The sequence below is a fragment of the Mesoplodon mirus genome (genome assembly GCF_964341445.2).
Source record: "Mesoplodon mirus genome assembly, chromosome: 14".
NCBI lineage: Eukaryota > Metazoa > Chordata > Mammalia > Artiodactyla > Ziphiidae > Mesoplodon > Mesoplodon mirus.
In genome coordinates this window covers 76,170,182-76,187,973 of record NC_138990.1, presented here as the reverse complement: position 1 = coordinate 76,187,973, position 17,792 = coordinate 76,170,182, and the positions used below count along the sequence as shown (strand labels likewise).

Genomic DNA, 17,792 nt, shown 5'->3' with positions numbered 1-17,792 from the left:
AAACTGGCAAATGGCTGAAACATTTTGGGGCAAATCACTGTTGACAAAGTTCGTACTGAAGTTGATTCCCTTAAAGGTACTTAAAGAGTACCCCCTGACAAACATTTGTGTACATAAAAGAAGCAAGTAGTCCAATGTGAAGACTTCTGGTCTTCAACATCCAGCATGATTCAGGCCATACCTGTTACCTTTTCAAGTTTGCCTCGCACTTAGAGGATAATTTAACATGAAGTTCATGAAGTTTAGACTTCAGGGCCCCTGTCTTGCAAGAGCTCCTTCCAAAGCCCTTAGCTTTGTGTGACATTTGCAGTATTTGTCAGTTTTTAAAATTTGTGATTATTATGATTTCTGTTCTCATTCTAAGTAAGTATTCACTTTTGTACATAATTTTATATTTGCAGTTTTGTATTTTTCTTGAAGCGGGCCCCCCTAATTGTGTAAGCTTTTGGATAACACAGAACATAGATTCACCCCTATTTGCACCATTTTGTACTTGTTTTCCTTTAGTCCCACAGTTACTTTGAGGATGGGGTTACTATTCTGAAAACAGGGAAATTAAATGAACCTGTGCATCCTAGATGCTGTGATTCCTCAAGCCTTCTTTCCCTTCTTGGTTCCCAGGAAAACTAGTAGCTAGACTCTTAGGCTTCTGGCAAGAGACTACAAGAATCTCCTCTGGGAATCTCCAGCTAAGAAGGAAGGAGCCAAAGTTACTGGCAGAAGTTCCAGTTGGACCTCTCTACAATGAAGGTCACAGTAGACGAGCCCCACTCATGGGCATAGCCTTCCAGTTAATTTTTTTATTCTTGCACTTTAAGTATGAATGGACAACTAAGGATTATCAGGCATCTGAGGGCAGCCTCAATATGAAAGATAAAACAGAAAACGAACAGAAAAAAAAAACTTGAAGAAAACAGAGACCATGCACAGGTAAGAAAAGTAAACAAACTATCACCAGTAACCTCAGAGAAGTTAAGAGAAGCTATAGCAACCAAGAAATAAGAAGAGGATAGGGCTTCCCTGGTGGCGCAGTGGTTGAGAGTCCCCCTGCCGATGCAGGGGACATGGGTTCGTGCCCCGATCCGGGAGGATCCCACATGCCGCGGAGCAGCTGGGCCCGTGAGCCATGGCCGCTGAGCCTGCGCGTCCGGAGCCTGTGCTCCGCAACAGGAGAGGCCACAACAGTGAGAAGCCCGAATACCGCAAAAAAAAAAAAAAAAAAAAAGAAAAGGATAATATATTAAAGGTAAAGTTAGAGAACAAAAAGGAACTTTTGCAAGTTAGGTTGTTTATTTCTACCATTCTTTGAGTTGAAGGATAAGTTGAGGAAATCTCCCCAGAATAGAGTAAAAAGACAAATTACACAAAATAGTGATTTGACATTTGCATATATTATGAAATGATTACCATGATAAGTCTAGTAACCATCTGTCCCCATACAAAGTAATTACAATATTATTGACCATTCTCCTTATGCTATATATTACATCCTAGTAGCTTATTTATTTTGTAACAGGGGGATTGTACCTCTTAATCCCCTTCACCTATTTCATCCCACCCCTAACCCCTCCTCTCTGGCAACCACCCAGAGTTCTCTGTATCTATGAGTCTGTTTCTGTTTTATGCTTGTTTGTTTGTTTTGGTTTTTTAGATTCCACGTTTGTAATCATTTAAATCGTTGGCCCATCTGGAATTTTAGTGTTTTCGTGTAAGATGCTATTATTTTACTGCATTTATTTCAGTCTTTTCTTGTTCATGTTTTTATACATAGATATAATCATAGTGTATATACAATTTATTTTAAGCCTAAATGTTCTTTCTTAGCCTGGAGAGTCTTAACCATTTTGGGGAGAAATGTAATGAAATTTCAGACAAATGAATATATACTACAAATTTTGTATATAATTTCAGGTCTCTAATTAGATATAGTTTTTACACAAACAATAGCTTATTGCACACTGGGCTTTCTCACCTAGTGAGTCACATACCTTGCCTGTTGTCCCATATCAGTATGCAAAGAGCTTCCTCTTTATTATGGCTACATTATATTCCCTTAGATGAATATACCATAATTAATTTAACCATATAGTACTATGATGAGCATAGTACAATATCATGTAGAGATTAAAGGAGTCTGGAGCTATACTGCCTGGGTTTGAATTCCAGCTCCACCACTTACTAGCTGTGTGACCTCTCCGAACCTCAATTTCCTTATCTATAAAATGGGAATAATACCTACCCACAAAGTACCCATCTGTAAAAATGGGAATCATACCAACCACATTAGGTTATGAGGATTAAATGAGTTAATATATATAAAGCATTCAGAACAATGTTCGATCCAGAAGTAAGTGCTAATTTCTTGCTAATACTCTGAAGAAACTTATATGTGTGTGAGTATATACAAATGATAAATTTCTAGCAGCAAAATAGCTGGACCAATGGGTTTGTGTGTTTGTAACTTTAATGGATATAGATATGGGCTAAAATATGGCCTTAGTTGCTGCTATGTGAAAAAATTATTTAAATTCTACTAAAATGCATTAGTTCAAGCTAGTCATTCTAAGATACCATGATGATCATTGATAAATGGGTCTCCTGACATAGTGATATCTGAGAAACATTTGCAGCATTTCTACCAGTTCAGTTCATTTCACAACAGGAAACCTGCCCTTTAGAAGGATCTCTATTTATCCTTATCCTTTATGTAGTTGCTACTACTCCTAAATAAAATTTTTACTCTAGTTTTATTTTTATTGCAGTTTTTGATATTTATACATTGGATACTGTATAACAAAATATTAAAAACAAACACCCAGGATAAAAAGACAGCAAAGTTGGAAAAGTTTCCTAACAGTCTTTTAAAATATAAAGTTGAATCTGCTGAATCTGCTGGAGGACAAAAGGGAGGTAGTACTAGTGATGAATTGTAGCCTGAACTTGAAACACTGTATAAAATAAGAACAGTCCAGAATGTCCTTTGATACTGTAGAAGAATTGGTACAATAATAAAACAATTAGTTATATTTCCAGAATGAAAATCAGCTTTATTATTTCAACAATATATATGGGTGGCTTATTATTGCAGGTTACATAAATGTAGATACAATTTAAAATAGTTAAATGTAGTATTATTAAAGGTTGAAAGTGCTGATAACCACATATTCCATCTAAATCACAATTCTCTTATAGCTTATGAGTTTTAAAAATTGTAATTATCAGTGGGGAAATTTTTTTTTTTAATTTATTTTATTTTATTTTTTTGCTTTATAACAAATTTAATCAGTTATACATATACATATGTTTCCATATCCCCTCCCTTTTGCGTCTCCCTCCCACCCTCCCTATCCCACCCCTCCAGGCGGTCACAAAGCACCGAGCTGATCTCCCTGTGCTATGCGGCTGCTTCCCACTAGCTATCTACCTCACGTTTGGTAGTGTATATATGTCCATGCCGCTCTTTCACTTTGTCACAGCTTACCCTTCCCCCTCCCCATATCCTCAAGTCCATTCTCTAGTAGGTCTGTGTCTTTATTCCTGTCTTACCCCTATGTTCTTCATGACATTTTTTTTTCTTAAATTCCATATATATGTGTTAGCATACAGTATTTGTCTTTCTCTTTCTGACTTACTTCACTCTGTATGACAGACTCTAGGTCTATCCACCTCATTACAAATAGCTCAATTTCATTTCTTTTTATGGCTGAGTAATATTCCATTGTATATATGTGCCACATCTTCTTTATCCATTCATCCGATGATGGACACTTAGGTTGTTTCCATCTCCGGGCTATTGTAAATAGGGCTGCTATGAACATTTTGGTACATGTCTCTTTTTGAATTATGGTTTTCTCAGGGTATATGCCCAGTAGTGGGATTGCTGGGTCATATGGTAGTTCTATTTGTAGTTTTTTAAGGAACCTCCATACCGTTCTCCATAGCGGCTGTACCAATTCACATTCCCACCAGCAGTGCAAGAGTGTTCCCTTTTTTCCACACCCTCTCCAGCATTTATTGTTTCTAGATTTTTTGATGATGGCCATTCTGACTGGTGTGAGATGATATCTCATGGTAGTTTTGATTTGCATTTCTCTAATGAGTAAAGATGTTGAGCATCCTTTCATGTGTTTGTTGGCAGTCTGTATATCTTCTGTGGAGAAATGTCTATTTAGGTCTTCTGCCCATTTTTGGATTGGGTTCTTTGTTTTTTTGTTATTGAGCTGCATGAGCTGCTTATAAATTTTGGAGATTAATCCTTTGTCAGTTGCTTCATTTGCAAATATTTTCTCCCATTCTGAGGGTTGTCTTTTGGTCTTGTTTATGGTTTCCTTTGCTGTGCAAAAGCTTTTAAGTTTCATTAGGTCCCATGTGTTTATTTTTGTCTTTATTTCCATTTCTCTAGGAGGTGGGTCAAAAAGGATCTTGCTGTGATTTATGTCATAGAGTGTTCTGCCTATGTTTTCCTCTAAGAGTTTGATAGTGTCTGGCCTTACATTTAGGTCTTTAATCCATTTTGAGTTTATTTTTGTGTATGGTGTTAGGGAGTGATCTAATCTCATACTTTTACATGTCCCTATCCAGTTTTCCCAGCACCACTTATTGAAGAGACTGTCCTTTCTCCACTGTACATTCCTGCCTCCTTTATCAAAGATAAGGTGACCATATGTCCGTGGGTTTAACTCTGGGCTTTCTATCCTGTTCCATTGATCTATCTTTCTGTTTTTGTGCCAGTACCATACTGTCTTGATTACTGTAGCTTTGTAGTATAGTCTGAAGTCAGGGAGCCTGATTCCTCCAGCTCCATTTTTCGTTCTCAAGATTGCTTTGGCTATTCGGGGTCTTTTGTGTTTCCATACAAATTGTGAAAGTTTTTGTTCTAGTTCTGTGAAAAATGCCAGTGGTAGTTTGATAGGGATTGCATTGAACCTGTAGATTGCTTTGGGTAGTAGAGTCATTTTCACAATGTTGATTCTTCCAATCCAAGAACATGGTACATCTCTCCATCTATTTGTATCATCTTTAATTTCTTTCATCAGTGTCTTATAATTTTCTGCATACAGGTCTTTTGTCTCCTTAGGTAGGTTTATTCCTAGATATTTTATTCTTTTTGTTGCAATGGTAAATGGGAGTGTTTCCTTGATTTCACTTTCAGATTTTTCATCATCAGTATATAGGAATGCCAGAGATTTCTGTGCATTAATTTTGTATCCTGCAACTTTACCAAATTCATTGATTAACTCTAGTAGTTTTCTGGTAGCATCTTTAGGATTCTCTATGTATAGTATCATGTCATCTGCAAACAGTGACAGCTTTACTTCTTCTTTTCCAATTTGGATTCCTTTTATTTCCTTTTCTTCTCTGATTGCTGTGGCTAAAACTTCCAAAACTAGGTTGAATAAGAGTGGTGAAAGTGGGCAACCTTGTCTAGTTCCTGATCTTAGTGGAAATGGTTTCAGTTTTTCACCATTGAGGACGATGCTGGCTGTGGGTTTGTCATATATGGCCTTTATTATGTTGAGGAAAGTTCCCTCTATGCCTACTTTCTGCAGGGTTTTTATCATAAATGGGTGTTGAATTTTGTCGAAAGCTTTCTCTGCATCTATTGAGATGATCATATGGTTTTTCTCCTTCAATTTGTTAATATGGTGTATCACGTTGATTGATTTGCGTATATTGAAGAATCCTTGCATTCCTGGAATAAACCCCACTTGATCATGGTGTATGATCCTTTTAATGTGCTGTTGGATTCTGTTTGCTAGTATTTTGTTGAGGATTTTTGCATCTATGTTCATCAGTGATATTGGCCTGTAGTTTTCTTTCTTTGTGACATCCTTGCCTGGTTTTGGTATCAAGGTGATGGTGGCCTCGTAGAATGAGTTTGGGAGTGTTCCTCCCTCTGCTATATTTTGGAAGAGTTTCAGAAGGATAGGTGTTAGCTCTTCTCTAAATGCTTGATAGAATTCGCCTGTGAAGCCATCTGGTCCTGGGCTTTTGTTTGTTGGAAGACTTTTTATCACAGTTTCAATTTCAGTGCTTGTGATTGGTCTGTTCATATTTTCTATTTCTTCCTGATTCAGTCTTGGCAGGTTGTGCATTTCTAAGAATTTGTCCATTTCTTCCAGGTTGTCCATTTTATTGGCATAGAGTTGCTTATAGTAATCTCTCATGATCTTTTGTATTTCTGTAGTGTCAGTTGTTACTTCTCCTTTTTCATTTCTAATTCTATTGATTTGAGTCTTCTCCCTTTTTTTCTTGATGAGTCTGGCTAATGGTTTATCAATTTTGTTTATCTTCTCAAAGAACCAGCTTTTAGTTTTATTGATCTTTGCTATCGTTTCCTTCATTTCTTTTTCATTTATTTCTGATCTGATTTTTATGATTTCTTTCCTTCTGCTAACTTTGGGATGTTTTTGTTCTTCTTTCTCTAATTGCTTTAGGTGCAAGGTTAGGTTGTTTATTCGAGATGTTTCCTGTTTCTTAAGGTGGGATTGTATTGCTATAAACTTCCCTCTTAGAACTGCTTTTGCTGCATCCCATAGGTTTTGGGTCGTCGTGTCTCCATTGTCATTTGTTTCTAGGTATTTTTTAATTTCCTCTTTGATTTCTTCAGTGATCACTTCGTTATTAAGTAGTGTATTGTTTAGCCTCCATGTGTTTGTATTTTTTACAGCTCTTTTCCTGTAATTGATATCTAGTCTCATAGCATTGTGGTCGGAAAAGATACTTGATACAATTTCAATTTTCTTAAATTTACCAAGGCTTGATTTGTGACCCAAGATATGATCTATCCTGGAGAATGTTCCATGAGCACTTGAGAAAAATGTGTATTCTGTTGTTTTTGGATGGAATGTCCTATAAATATCAATTAAGTCCATCTTGTTTAATGTATCATTTAAAGCTTGTGTTTCCTTATTTATTTTCATTTTGGATGATCTGTCCATTGGTGAAAGTGGGGTGTTAAAGTCCCCTACTATGAGTGTGTTACTGTCGATTTCTCCTTTTATGGCTGTTAGTATTTGCCTTATGTATTGAGGTGCTCCTATGTTGGGTGCATAAATATTTACAATTGTTATATCTTCTTCTTGGATCGATCCCTTGATCATTATGTAGTGTCCTTCTTTGTCTCTTCTAGTAGTCTTTATTTTAAAGTCTATTTTGTCTGATATGAGAATTGCTACTCCAGCTTTCTTTTGGTTTCCATTTGCATGGAATATCTTTTTCCATCCCCTTACTTTCAGTCTGTATGTGTCTCTAGGTCTGAAGTGGGTCTCTTGTAGACAGCATATAGATGGGTCTTGTTTTTGTATCCATTCAGCCACTCTGTGTCTTTTGGTGGGAGCATTTAGTCCATTTACATTTAAGGTAATTATCGATATGTATGTTCCTATTCCCATTTTCTTAATTGTTTTGGGTTCATTATTGTAGGTCTTTTCCTTCTGTTGTGTTTCTTGCCTAGAGAAGTTCCTTTAGCATTTGTTGTAAAGCTGGTTTGGTGGTGCTGAACTCTCTCAGCTTTTGCTTGTCTGTAAACGTTTTAATTTCTCCATCAAATCTGAATGAGATCCTTGCTGGGTAGAGTAATCTTGGTTGCAGGTTTTTCTCCTTCATCACTTTAAGTATGTCCTGCCACTCCCTTCTGGCTTGTAGAGTTTCTGCTGAGAGATCAGCTGTTATCCTGATGGGGATTCCCTTGTGTGTTATTTGTTGTTTTTGCCTTGCTGCTTTTAATATGATTTCTTTGTGTTTAATTTTTGACAGTTTGATTAATATGTGTCTTGGCGTATTTCTCCTTGGATTTATTCTGTATGGGACTCTCTGTGCCTCCTGGACTTGATTAACTATTTCCTTTCCCATATTAGGGAAGTTTTCAACTATAATCTCTTCAAATATTTTCTCAGTCCCTTTCTTTTTCTCTTCTTCTTCTGGAACCCCTATAATTCGAATGTTGGTGCGTTTAATGTTGTCCCAGAGGTCTCTGAGACTGTCCTCTGTTCTTTTCATTCTTTTTTCTTTATTTTGCTCTGCAGCAGTTATTTCCACTATTTTATCTTCCACCTCACTTATCCGTTCTTCTGCCTCAGTTATTCTGCTATTGATCCCATCTAGAGTATTTTTTATTTCATGTATTGTGTTTTTAATCGATGCTTGATTCATCTTTAGTTCTTCTAGGTCCTTGTTAACTGTTTCTTGCATTTTGTCTATTCTATTTCCAAGATTTTGGATCTGGGAAATAGAATCTTGGATCATCTTTACCATCATTATTCTGAATTCTTTTTCAGGTAGACTGCCTATTTCCTCTTCATTTGTTAGGTCTGGTGGGTTTTTATCTTGCTCCTTCTCCTGCTGTGTGTTTTTCTGTCTTCTCATTTTGCTTATGTTACTGTGTTTGGGGTCTCCTTTTTGCAGGCTGCAGGTTCGTAGTTCCTGTTGTTTTTGGTGTCTGTCCCCAGTGGCTAAGGTTGGTTTAGTGGGTTGTGTAGGCTTCCTGGTGGAGGGGACTAGTGCCTGTGTTCTGGTGGATGAGGCTGGATCTTGTCTTTCTGGTGGGCAGGTCCACGTCTGGTGGTGTGTTTTGGGGTGTCTGTGGACTTTTTATGATTTTAGGCCACCTCTCTGCTAATGGGTGGCGTTGTGTTCCTGTCTTGCTAGTTGTTTGGCTCAGGGTGTCCAGCACTGTAGCCTGCTGGTCGTTGAGTGAAGCTGGGTGCTGGTGTTGAGATGGAGATCTCTGGAAGATTTTCGCCGTTTGATATTATGTGGAGCTGGGAGGTCTCTTGTGGACCAGTGTCCTGAAGTTGGCTCTCCCACCTCAGAGGCACAGCACTGACTCCGGGCTCCTCAATTTGGGATGATGTGTTGTCTATTCATGTATTCCGCAGATGCAGGGTACATCAAGTTGATTGTGGAGCTTTAATCCGCTGCTTCTGAGGCTGCTGGGAGAGGTTTCCCTTTCTCTTCTTTGTTCTCACAGCTCCTGGGTCTCAGCTTTGGATTTGGCCCCGCCTCTGCGTGTAGGTCGCCGGAGGGCGCCTGTTCTTCGCTCAGATAGGACAGGGTTAAAGGAGCAGCCTCTTCGGGGACTCTGGCTCACTCAGGCCGGGAGGGAGGGAGGGGCGCGGAGTGCGGGGCAAGCCTGCAGCGGCAGAGGTCGGCGTGACGTTGCACCAGCCCGAGGCGCGCCGTGCGTTCTCCCAGGGAAGCCGCCCCTAGATCCCGGGACCCCGGCAGTGGCGGGCTGCACAGGCTCCCGGAAGGGCGGTGTGGACAGTGACCTGCGCTCGCACACAGGCTTCTTGGCGGCGGCAGCAGCAGGCCCAGCGTCCCACGCCTGTCACTGGGCTCCGCGCTTTCAATCGCGACTCGCGCCCGTCCGTGGAGCCCCTTTAAGCAGCGCTCTTAATCCCCTCTCCTAGCGCACCAGGAAACCAAGAGGGAAGAAAAAGTCTCTTGCCTCTTCGGCAGCTCCAGAGTTTTCCCGGACTCCCTCCCGGCTAGCTGTGGCACATTAGCCCCCTTCAGGCTGAGTTCTCGCCGCCAGCCCCAGTCCTCTCCCTGCGCTCTGACCGAAGCCCGAGCCTCAGCTTCCAGCGCTGCACGCCCCGGCGGGCGAGCAGACAAGCCTTTCGGGCTGGTGAGTGCCGCTCGGCACCGATCCTCTGTGTGCGGATCTCTCCGTTTTGCCCTACCCAGGTATGTGGGGAGTTTCTTGCCTTTTGGGAGGTCTGGGGCCTTCTGCCAGCGTTCAGTAGGTGTTCTGTAGGAGTTGTTCCACGTGTAGCTGTATTTCTGGTGTATCCGTGGGGAGGAAGGTGATCTCCGCGTCTTACTCTTCCGCCATCTTACCCGGAAGTCCGGAAATTTTTTTTAATTAAAATAATATCATGTTACTATTCAGCAATAAAAAAAGAAAAAATACTAGTTATACATGCAACAAAGTGGATACATCTCAAAAGCATTATGTAGATGAAAGAAGCCAAACACAAAGGAGTATATACGTACAATTGCATTTTAATAAAATTCATGAAAAAACAAAACTAATGTGAGATAATAGAAAGTGATTATATGGGTATTATACATCTTTCAATACTCATCAAAATGAAGACCTAATATGTGTATTTTTTATGTTAATTATACCTTAATTAAAAAATATGATAGCAGTTAAAATATAATAGCATGTTTCTGAGCATGCAGTCTGTATGTACAATAAACCATTAGAAATGATGACTCCCAAGGTTTTTAAAAATCAAGATGTTGATAAAAGCAAGAAAAATTGTATATATTTATATTATATATGTTATGTAAAATATATTTAGACATATATAACATAACCATCAACTGATTTTAACTCTATAGTTAAAATAATTGAAACTGAACAGTTTCAGATATAAAATATTTTAAAAGACTTGCAGAAAGCAGCACACATATATAATATATTATTATGATCTAGATTAATGGTTCTGCTTTTTGCAAAACATACATCTACTGAAATGTGAAAACTTTTAGGAAAACATATATCAAACTGATAAAATTTCATCATTATTGATGAGATTTCAGGTGTTTTAAATAAAAGTATTGTAATAATTTACTTAAATAGAGAAAAATAATTTTAAATTGTTTATTTATTGAGCTTCAAAGCTCCAAAGATAAGTTAGTGGTTTTTATTGATCTTATGGAGATGATAGAATCATCTGAAATAATAGATCAAATTTATTATTAGTATATTAAAAATGGTTTCAATAAGAAATCTTACATAAAATTCAAATTGAATTTTGTACAGACTGAGTGAGGTTAGAAAGAAAATCTGGACTTTCAGCCAAAAGTTTAGAAAATTTCCCAGATTATTTTTTTAAATTTTTATTGGAGTATAGTTGATTTACGATGTTGTGTATGTTTCAGGTATACAGCAAAGTGAATCAGTTATACATATACATATATCCACTCTTTTTTTTTTTTTAGATTCTTTTCCCATATAGGCCATTATAGACTATTGAGTAGAGTTCCCTGTGCCATACAGCATGTTCTTATTAGTTATCTATTTTATGTATAGTAGTCTGTATATGTCAATCCCAATCTCCCAATTTATCCCTCCCCCGTTATCACCTGGTAACCATAAGCTTGTTTTCTACATCCATGACTCTACTTCTGTTTGGTAAGTAAGTTCATTTGTACCCTTTTTTTTAGATTCCACATATAGGCAATATCATATGATATTTGTCTTTCTGTGTCTGACTTACTTCACTCAGTATGACAGTCTCTAGGTCCATCCATGTTGCTGCAAATGGCATTATTTCATTCTTTTTTATGGCTGAGTAATATTCCATTATATACATGTACCACATCTTCTTTATCCATTCCTCTGTTGATGGACATTTAGGTTGTTTCCATGTCCTGACTATTTTAAATAGTTCTGCAATGAACATTGGGGTGCATGTATCTTTTGGAATTACAGTTTTTTCCCAGCATATGCCCAGGAGTGGAATTGCCGGGTCATATGGTAATTCTATTTTTAGTTTTTTAAGGAACCTCCATACTGTTCTACATAGTGGCTGAATCAATTTACATTCCCATCAACAGTGTAGGAGAGTACCCTTTTCTCCACATCCTCTCCAGCATTTATTGTTAGTAGATTTTTTGATGATGGCCATTCTGACCAGTGTGAGGTGATACCTCATTATAGTTTTGATTTGCAATTTTCTGGATATTTGAATTCAGCATTAATTGACTGTATTCAACTCTCTCTGGATGACGTGATTTAAAAATGTAAATCAAATAAATCACTTTAAATAGTGTTGGGTAAGTTTGATTTTTCTATCACAAATCAAAAAAATCAAAATTAAATTATATGGTTGAAAAGTAAGGAATCGAAATAATAAAAATTGGAAGAATATTTGGATTTCCATGGGCAGCCTGTGATGCAAGAGCTGAAAAAGCAGTTAGAAATTGAATCAAGCCTCATATACTTAGTTTAACAGAAGTTATGGGGAATTCCCTGGTGGGCCAGTGGTTAGGACTCCAAGTTCTCACTGCCGAGGGCCCTGGTTCAATCCCTGGTCCAGGAACTAAAATCCCACAGGCCGGGCGGTGCAGCCAAAAAAAGACAAAAAGGAATTATGAAACTTGAGTAAGCCTTTGGAAAGTAAAATTTTCTTTAAAGATTCGGTTTTAATAAACAGTATTCTAACAGATGTCATTTTTTGGGGGGCTTTACAAGAAGCCAGTTTCAGTTATTGAAGATGATAGATTAATTCATAATTGATTAAAATGACTAAATATATAAAACTAAAGTAAGGAAACTATGAAAGACAAGTGAAAGATATAGAAATGAAGAAATATGAAATATAGTATAAAACAAAACAAAATGAAGGGGACTTCCCTGGTGGCACAATGGTTAAGAATCCACCTGCCAATGCAGGGGACACGGGTTCAAGACCTGGTCTGGGAAGATCCCACATGCTGCAGAGCAACTAAGCCTGTACACCACAACTACTAAGCCTGTGCTCTTGAGCCCGTGAGCCATAACTACTGAGCCCGCATGCCACAACTATTGAAGCCCATGTGCCGAGAGCCCTGCTCCGCAACAAGAGAAGCCACCACAATGAGAAGCACATGCACCCCAATGAAGTGTAGCTCGCCACAACTAGAGAAAGGCTGTGTGCAGCAACAAAAACCCAATGCAGCCAAAAAGTAAATAAATAAAATTTTAAAAAAGCAAAAGACAAAATGAAGATTCGATTCTAAAAGAATAATTAAATTAACAAGGAAAATATATGAATATGTGTTTATTGTTTGATCATTAAAGTGAAATTAAAAAATACAATGAACTTTCAAGTTCTTTCAACATTGAATCCCAAATCTTGGCCAGATTATAATTATGATGTTCTGTGGATTGAAGCTGAATAAAAATTAATATTATTAAGCTAGGTAATTAACTATGGGATTCCAATAAATAAATATATGATTTAGTTGATAGTAGAGATATTAAACATACACAAATTTCAGTATTATAAAAGTCAGAAATTTTTCAAAGTAATTTTTAGTGTAGTTCAGCAGAAGCTGAGATATAAATCCTCAGCTTTTTGAATACATCTACTGACTCAGTTTAATGGGGAAGTCATTGGAAGAGTCTAACGATTCCCTCTGTTAAATCACTGCAGGGCTGCATTTAGTTAGCTAAGTGACAGTTGTATCAAAAGATAACACCAACAATTTCTAAAAACCAACCAAAGACTTGGTAGTTATAAGAACAATTTCATGATTGTGCCCTAACTTGGTAGTGTCTATAATATATGTAGTTTTAGTTTATTTAGGGAGTAAAAAGGAATATGTTTTAATTAAATTTATTTATTAATTTTGAATATCATTCCTGACTTTCATAAATATAGCATTTTTTTCTTTTTTTTCCTTCACAAGCAATTTATGAGAATTCCTGTTTCTCTCTTTCTTTAAAAAAGTGTTTTGTTGCCCGGAATGTTTTGAGAATTTTCAAGGACAGAAGGTAAGTCCGATAAAGAATACAGATTACCTTCCTTTCATTTAGTGTTTTCCAGTTGACTTGGTTGCAAAGAAAAATTTTTTTCAAATAGTGCATTTTCATCTTTCATATGCTTCTTTACTATTATTTCAGTTTGGTAAGGGTCTTTCTAATCAGTTGAATATCTAATAGAGTGCACACATCAAAAGTGAATTCACAATGTCCTGTTTCTTCTAAACTTCTCTAATGGACTGCAAGTTGCTGTCATTCTCTACAACCCAAAAGTGGGTTGGTGGTCTTGTAGTTGTAGCCAGACCACCATAGCAACATTATGAGCCCCTGGAGGTAAAGTTCAGGTAAATGCTTGGCGAGTGAATGTTTTTCAGCTCTACAAATGCTAAGTCTACTTATCATGTGCTAGGTCCTGTTAGATACTGCAATTGCAACGGTGAGTAAAATATCTAGGGCCCTACCTTCCACCAGAGATACAGAAAAAAAATTTAAAGTACTGAGTGCTACAAAAGGAGTGTGCACAAGTTGTGATAGGGTATGAAAGAGAGGTACCTAACCCAGAATTGACTGGGCATGTTGGGAAAGACAAGGGACACTGTTTTGAGTAGCCTTAAAGAACCAAGGAGTCAGCTCCGTGGAGAAGGCAGGAAGGGCAAAAGAAGCAGAGAAAACAGCAAGAGTGAATGGCCCAAAGCGTAGAGTGGTGTGATGTGTTTGCTAAGTGAACAGTTAGAGGCAGAGAGTGGCTCTTCTCTCCCACATTAGCAATCCTACTATGTACAAAGATAGGGGTTGTTAGGGATACGATGTAATAAGCTGCTGTAACATTTAATCCTCTCAAGAAACTTGTCGGGGACGCCAGATGAAGGAATCTGGGCAGGTCAAGTTTTCACTTGCCCCTGGTGACAGAATTAAGGAATGACAGAGCAGCTAGGATGCAAATCCAGGCCTCCTGGCTCCATGTGTTCTTTCTACCATTGTTAGGAAGGCACAATGCAGTCCGTGGAGGAGGACAGGGATGTGTAAGCATCGAACAGGAATACAAATACAATGTTAAAACAATGCTTTGATGTCAGAGGGAGAATTCTGTCTGAAAGTAATAGCATTAGGTCTTTTAAGAATGATCTGTTGCTCAATCTCAGTAGTAATCTTGAAAGTACAATTTAAAACAATGAGACAGCACTTCACACAAAGATTAAAAAGGTCTGATAACAGAACCTTCGGCCTCGGAAACCTGTGGAGAGATACGTGTGTCCGTGGAGTGCGCCTGCGCAGCTGTGGCAGCCGCAGAATGAAGAAGGATGGAGGAGAGCAGTGTGGGAGAAGAATATGAAAATGATTGACCTACACAATCAGGAATACAGCCAAGGGAAACAAGGCTTCACCATGGCAATGAATGCCTTTGGTGACATGACCAGTGAAGAATTTAAGCAGGTGATGAATGGCTTTCAAAACCATAAGCACAAGAAGGGGAAAGTGTTCCATGAACCTCTCTTTCTTGAAGTCCCCAAATCTGTGGATTGGACTAAGAAAGGCTATGTAACTCCTGTGAAGAATCAGGGTCAGTGTGGTTCTTGTTGGGCTTTTAGTGCCACTGGCGCCCTTGAAGGACAGATGTTCTGGAAAACTGGCAAACTTGTCTCACTGAGTGAGCAGAACCTGGTGGACTGCTCTCGGCCTCAAGGCAATGACGGTTGCAGTGGTGGCTTAATGGATAATGCCTTCCAGTATGTTAAGGACAATGGAGGCCTGGACTCAGAGGAATCCTATCCATATCTTGGAAGGGAAACAAATAGCTGTAACTATAAGCCCGAGTATTCTGCCGTCAATGACACTGGCTTCGTGGACATCCCTCAGCGGGAGAAGGCCCTTATGAAGGCAGTGGCAACTGTGGGGCCCATCTCTGTTGCTATTGATGCAGGCCATACATCCTTCCAGTTCTATAAATCAGGGATTTATTATGATTCAGACTGCAGCAGCAAAGACCTGGATCATGGTGTTTTGGTGGTTGGCTATGGATTTGAAGGAACAGATTCAAATAAAAATAAATTTTGGATTGTCAAGAACAGTTGGGGTCCAGAATGGGGCTGGAATGGCTACATAAAAATGGCCAAAGACAAGAACAACCATTGTGGAATTGCCACAGCAGCCAGCTATCCCATTGTGTGAGCTGATGGATGGTGATAATAGAGGACTTGAGAACAGCATACCTGGAGGAATTTTATCTTAAAACTGACCAAACCCTTATTGTATAAGATAAGATACTGAACCATTGAGGATCCAAGTTGTGATTTGAATTCTGTGACATTTTTATAAGGGTTAGATGTTACCACTACTTTCTTTTTTTTTTTTTTTTTTTTTTTTTTGCGGTACACGGGCCTCTCACTGCTGTGGCCTCTCCTGTTGCGGAGCGCAGGCTCCGGACGCACAGGCTCAGCGGCCATGGCTCACGGGCCCAGCCACTCCTCGGCATGTGGGATCTTCCCGGACCGGGGCACGAACTCGTGTCCTCTGCATCGGCAGGCAGACTCTCAACCACTGCGCCACCAGGGAAGCCCCAACCATTACTTTAATTAGTGTTATAAATAGCTTTATAATGTTGAAGACTCATTGCTTAACTCTAAGACTTTTGAATTTTCATTTTTTAAAAGGATACATAAAACTTTGCCTTTTACAATAAATTTTAATTCAACACGTAAAAAAAAAAAAAAAAAAAAAAAAAAAAGGTCTGATAAGACCAAGTTTAGTGAGGATGTGAAGAAACAGGAAATCTCATGCCTGCTGCTGAGATTATAAATTAGCACATCCACTGTGGAGAGCAGTTTAGCAATATCTAGAAAAGTTAAAGAGGTATATATCCTCAATCTAGCAATTCTCATTCTAGGTATATATTTCTGAGATTCTTTTGCACACATATCCAAGGAGATATACAAGAATGGTTATTGCACCATTGTTTCTAACACCAAAAACTGGAATTAAACTAAATGTCCAACAGGAGAATGGGCAAACTGTGATATAGTCATACATTGGGATACCATGTATAGTTATAATGAATGGATTAAGATAAATTTCAAAAATAACTTGAGTGAAAATCCCTATTTGCAAAATAGTATACCATCTACTTAAAGTTTGAAAAATATGCCAAGTTGTTGTGTTATACATTTTAGTTCATGTAATCTTATGTATTAATAATATAAAGACATGTAGGTGTAGAAAAATGCCAAATTTAGATAAAAGATTATGATTACTTGGCAGGGGTATGAAAGGGCTACTGGGAATAGGGAGGTTGACGTTTTATTTCTTTAAGAAAAATAAAGCAAATATGGATAAAGGATTTAATAGAGAAGAGTAGTTGATAAATGGGTGTTTGTGTTATTGTCCATCACAATGTTTTACAAAATTTTTTGAAAAACAGGGAAACTGACAGTTTAATTACCTGAAAAGTTAGGGTGTTGTTTTGTTAGTGTTTTTCAAAACACTGGTTTGTAACCCATTGGAAGGTTAAATCAATTTAGTAAATTTAGTTATTTATTTATTTTTAAATTTCTTTTGCGGTACGCGGGCCTCTCACTGTTGTGGCCTCTCCCGCTGCGGAGCACAGGCTCCCGATGCACAGGCTCAGCGGCCATGGCTCACGGGCCCAGCCGCATGTGGGATCCTCCTGGACCGGGGCACGAACCCGCGTCTCCTGCATCGGCAGGCGGACTCTCAACCACTGCGCCACCAGGGAAGCCCTAATTTAGTATTTTTTTAAATGACTAATTTTTATTTTTTTATTATATGACATATAACACAGTGTTAATTTAAGGTGTACACCATGTTGATTTGATACATTTGTATATAGTAATATGATTGCCATTCTAGTGAGTTAGTACCTTTATCATATCACACAATTATCTTTTTTTGTGTGTGTTGGAATAATTAAGATCTGGTCTCTTAGCAAGATGATTATAATACAATATCATTGTCTTTGTTCACTATACTGTTCATTAGATCTCCAGGACTTATTTACTACTAGTTGCAAGTTTGTACCCTTAAACAGATCTCTCCTATTCCTCAACCTCCCAGGCCCTGGTAACCATCATTTTACTCTCTGTTTTTATGAGGTTGGCTTTTTTAGATTACACATATAAGCAGTACCATATGGTATCTGTCTTTCTCTGACTGACTTATCTCACGAAGCATAATGTCCTCAAGGTCTGTCCATGTTGCTGCAAATGGCATGATTTCCTTCTTTGTCATGGCTGCATAATATTGCATTGTGTATATGTGTGTGTGTATACATGTATATGAATAATGCTGTGATAAA

At 38.3% G+C, this 17,792-nt stretch overlaps 1 protein-coding gene across 1 annotated transcript; it reads left to right on the top strand.

The window, feature by feature from the left end:
* The first annotated feature begins 14,706 nt into the window (after window positions 1–14,706).
* Window positions 14,707–16,192, top strand: LOC309815663 (procathepsin L-like). Its single transcript, XM_082642593.1, has one exon. The coding sequence runs from the start codon at window positions 14,813–14,815 to the stop codon at window positions 15,650–15,652; it is 840 nt and encodes a 279-aa protein (XP_082498719.1). The 5' UTR covers window positions 14,707–14,812; the 3' UTR covers window positions 15,653–16,192.
* The last annotated feature ends 1,600 nt before the right edge of the window (window positions 16,193–17,792 follow it).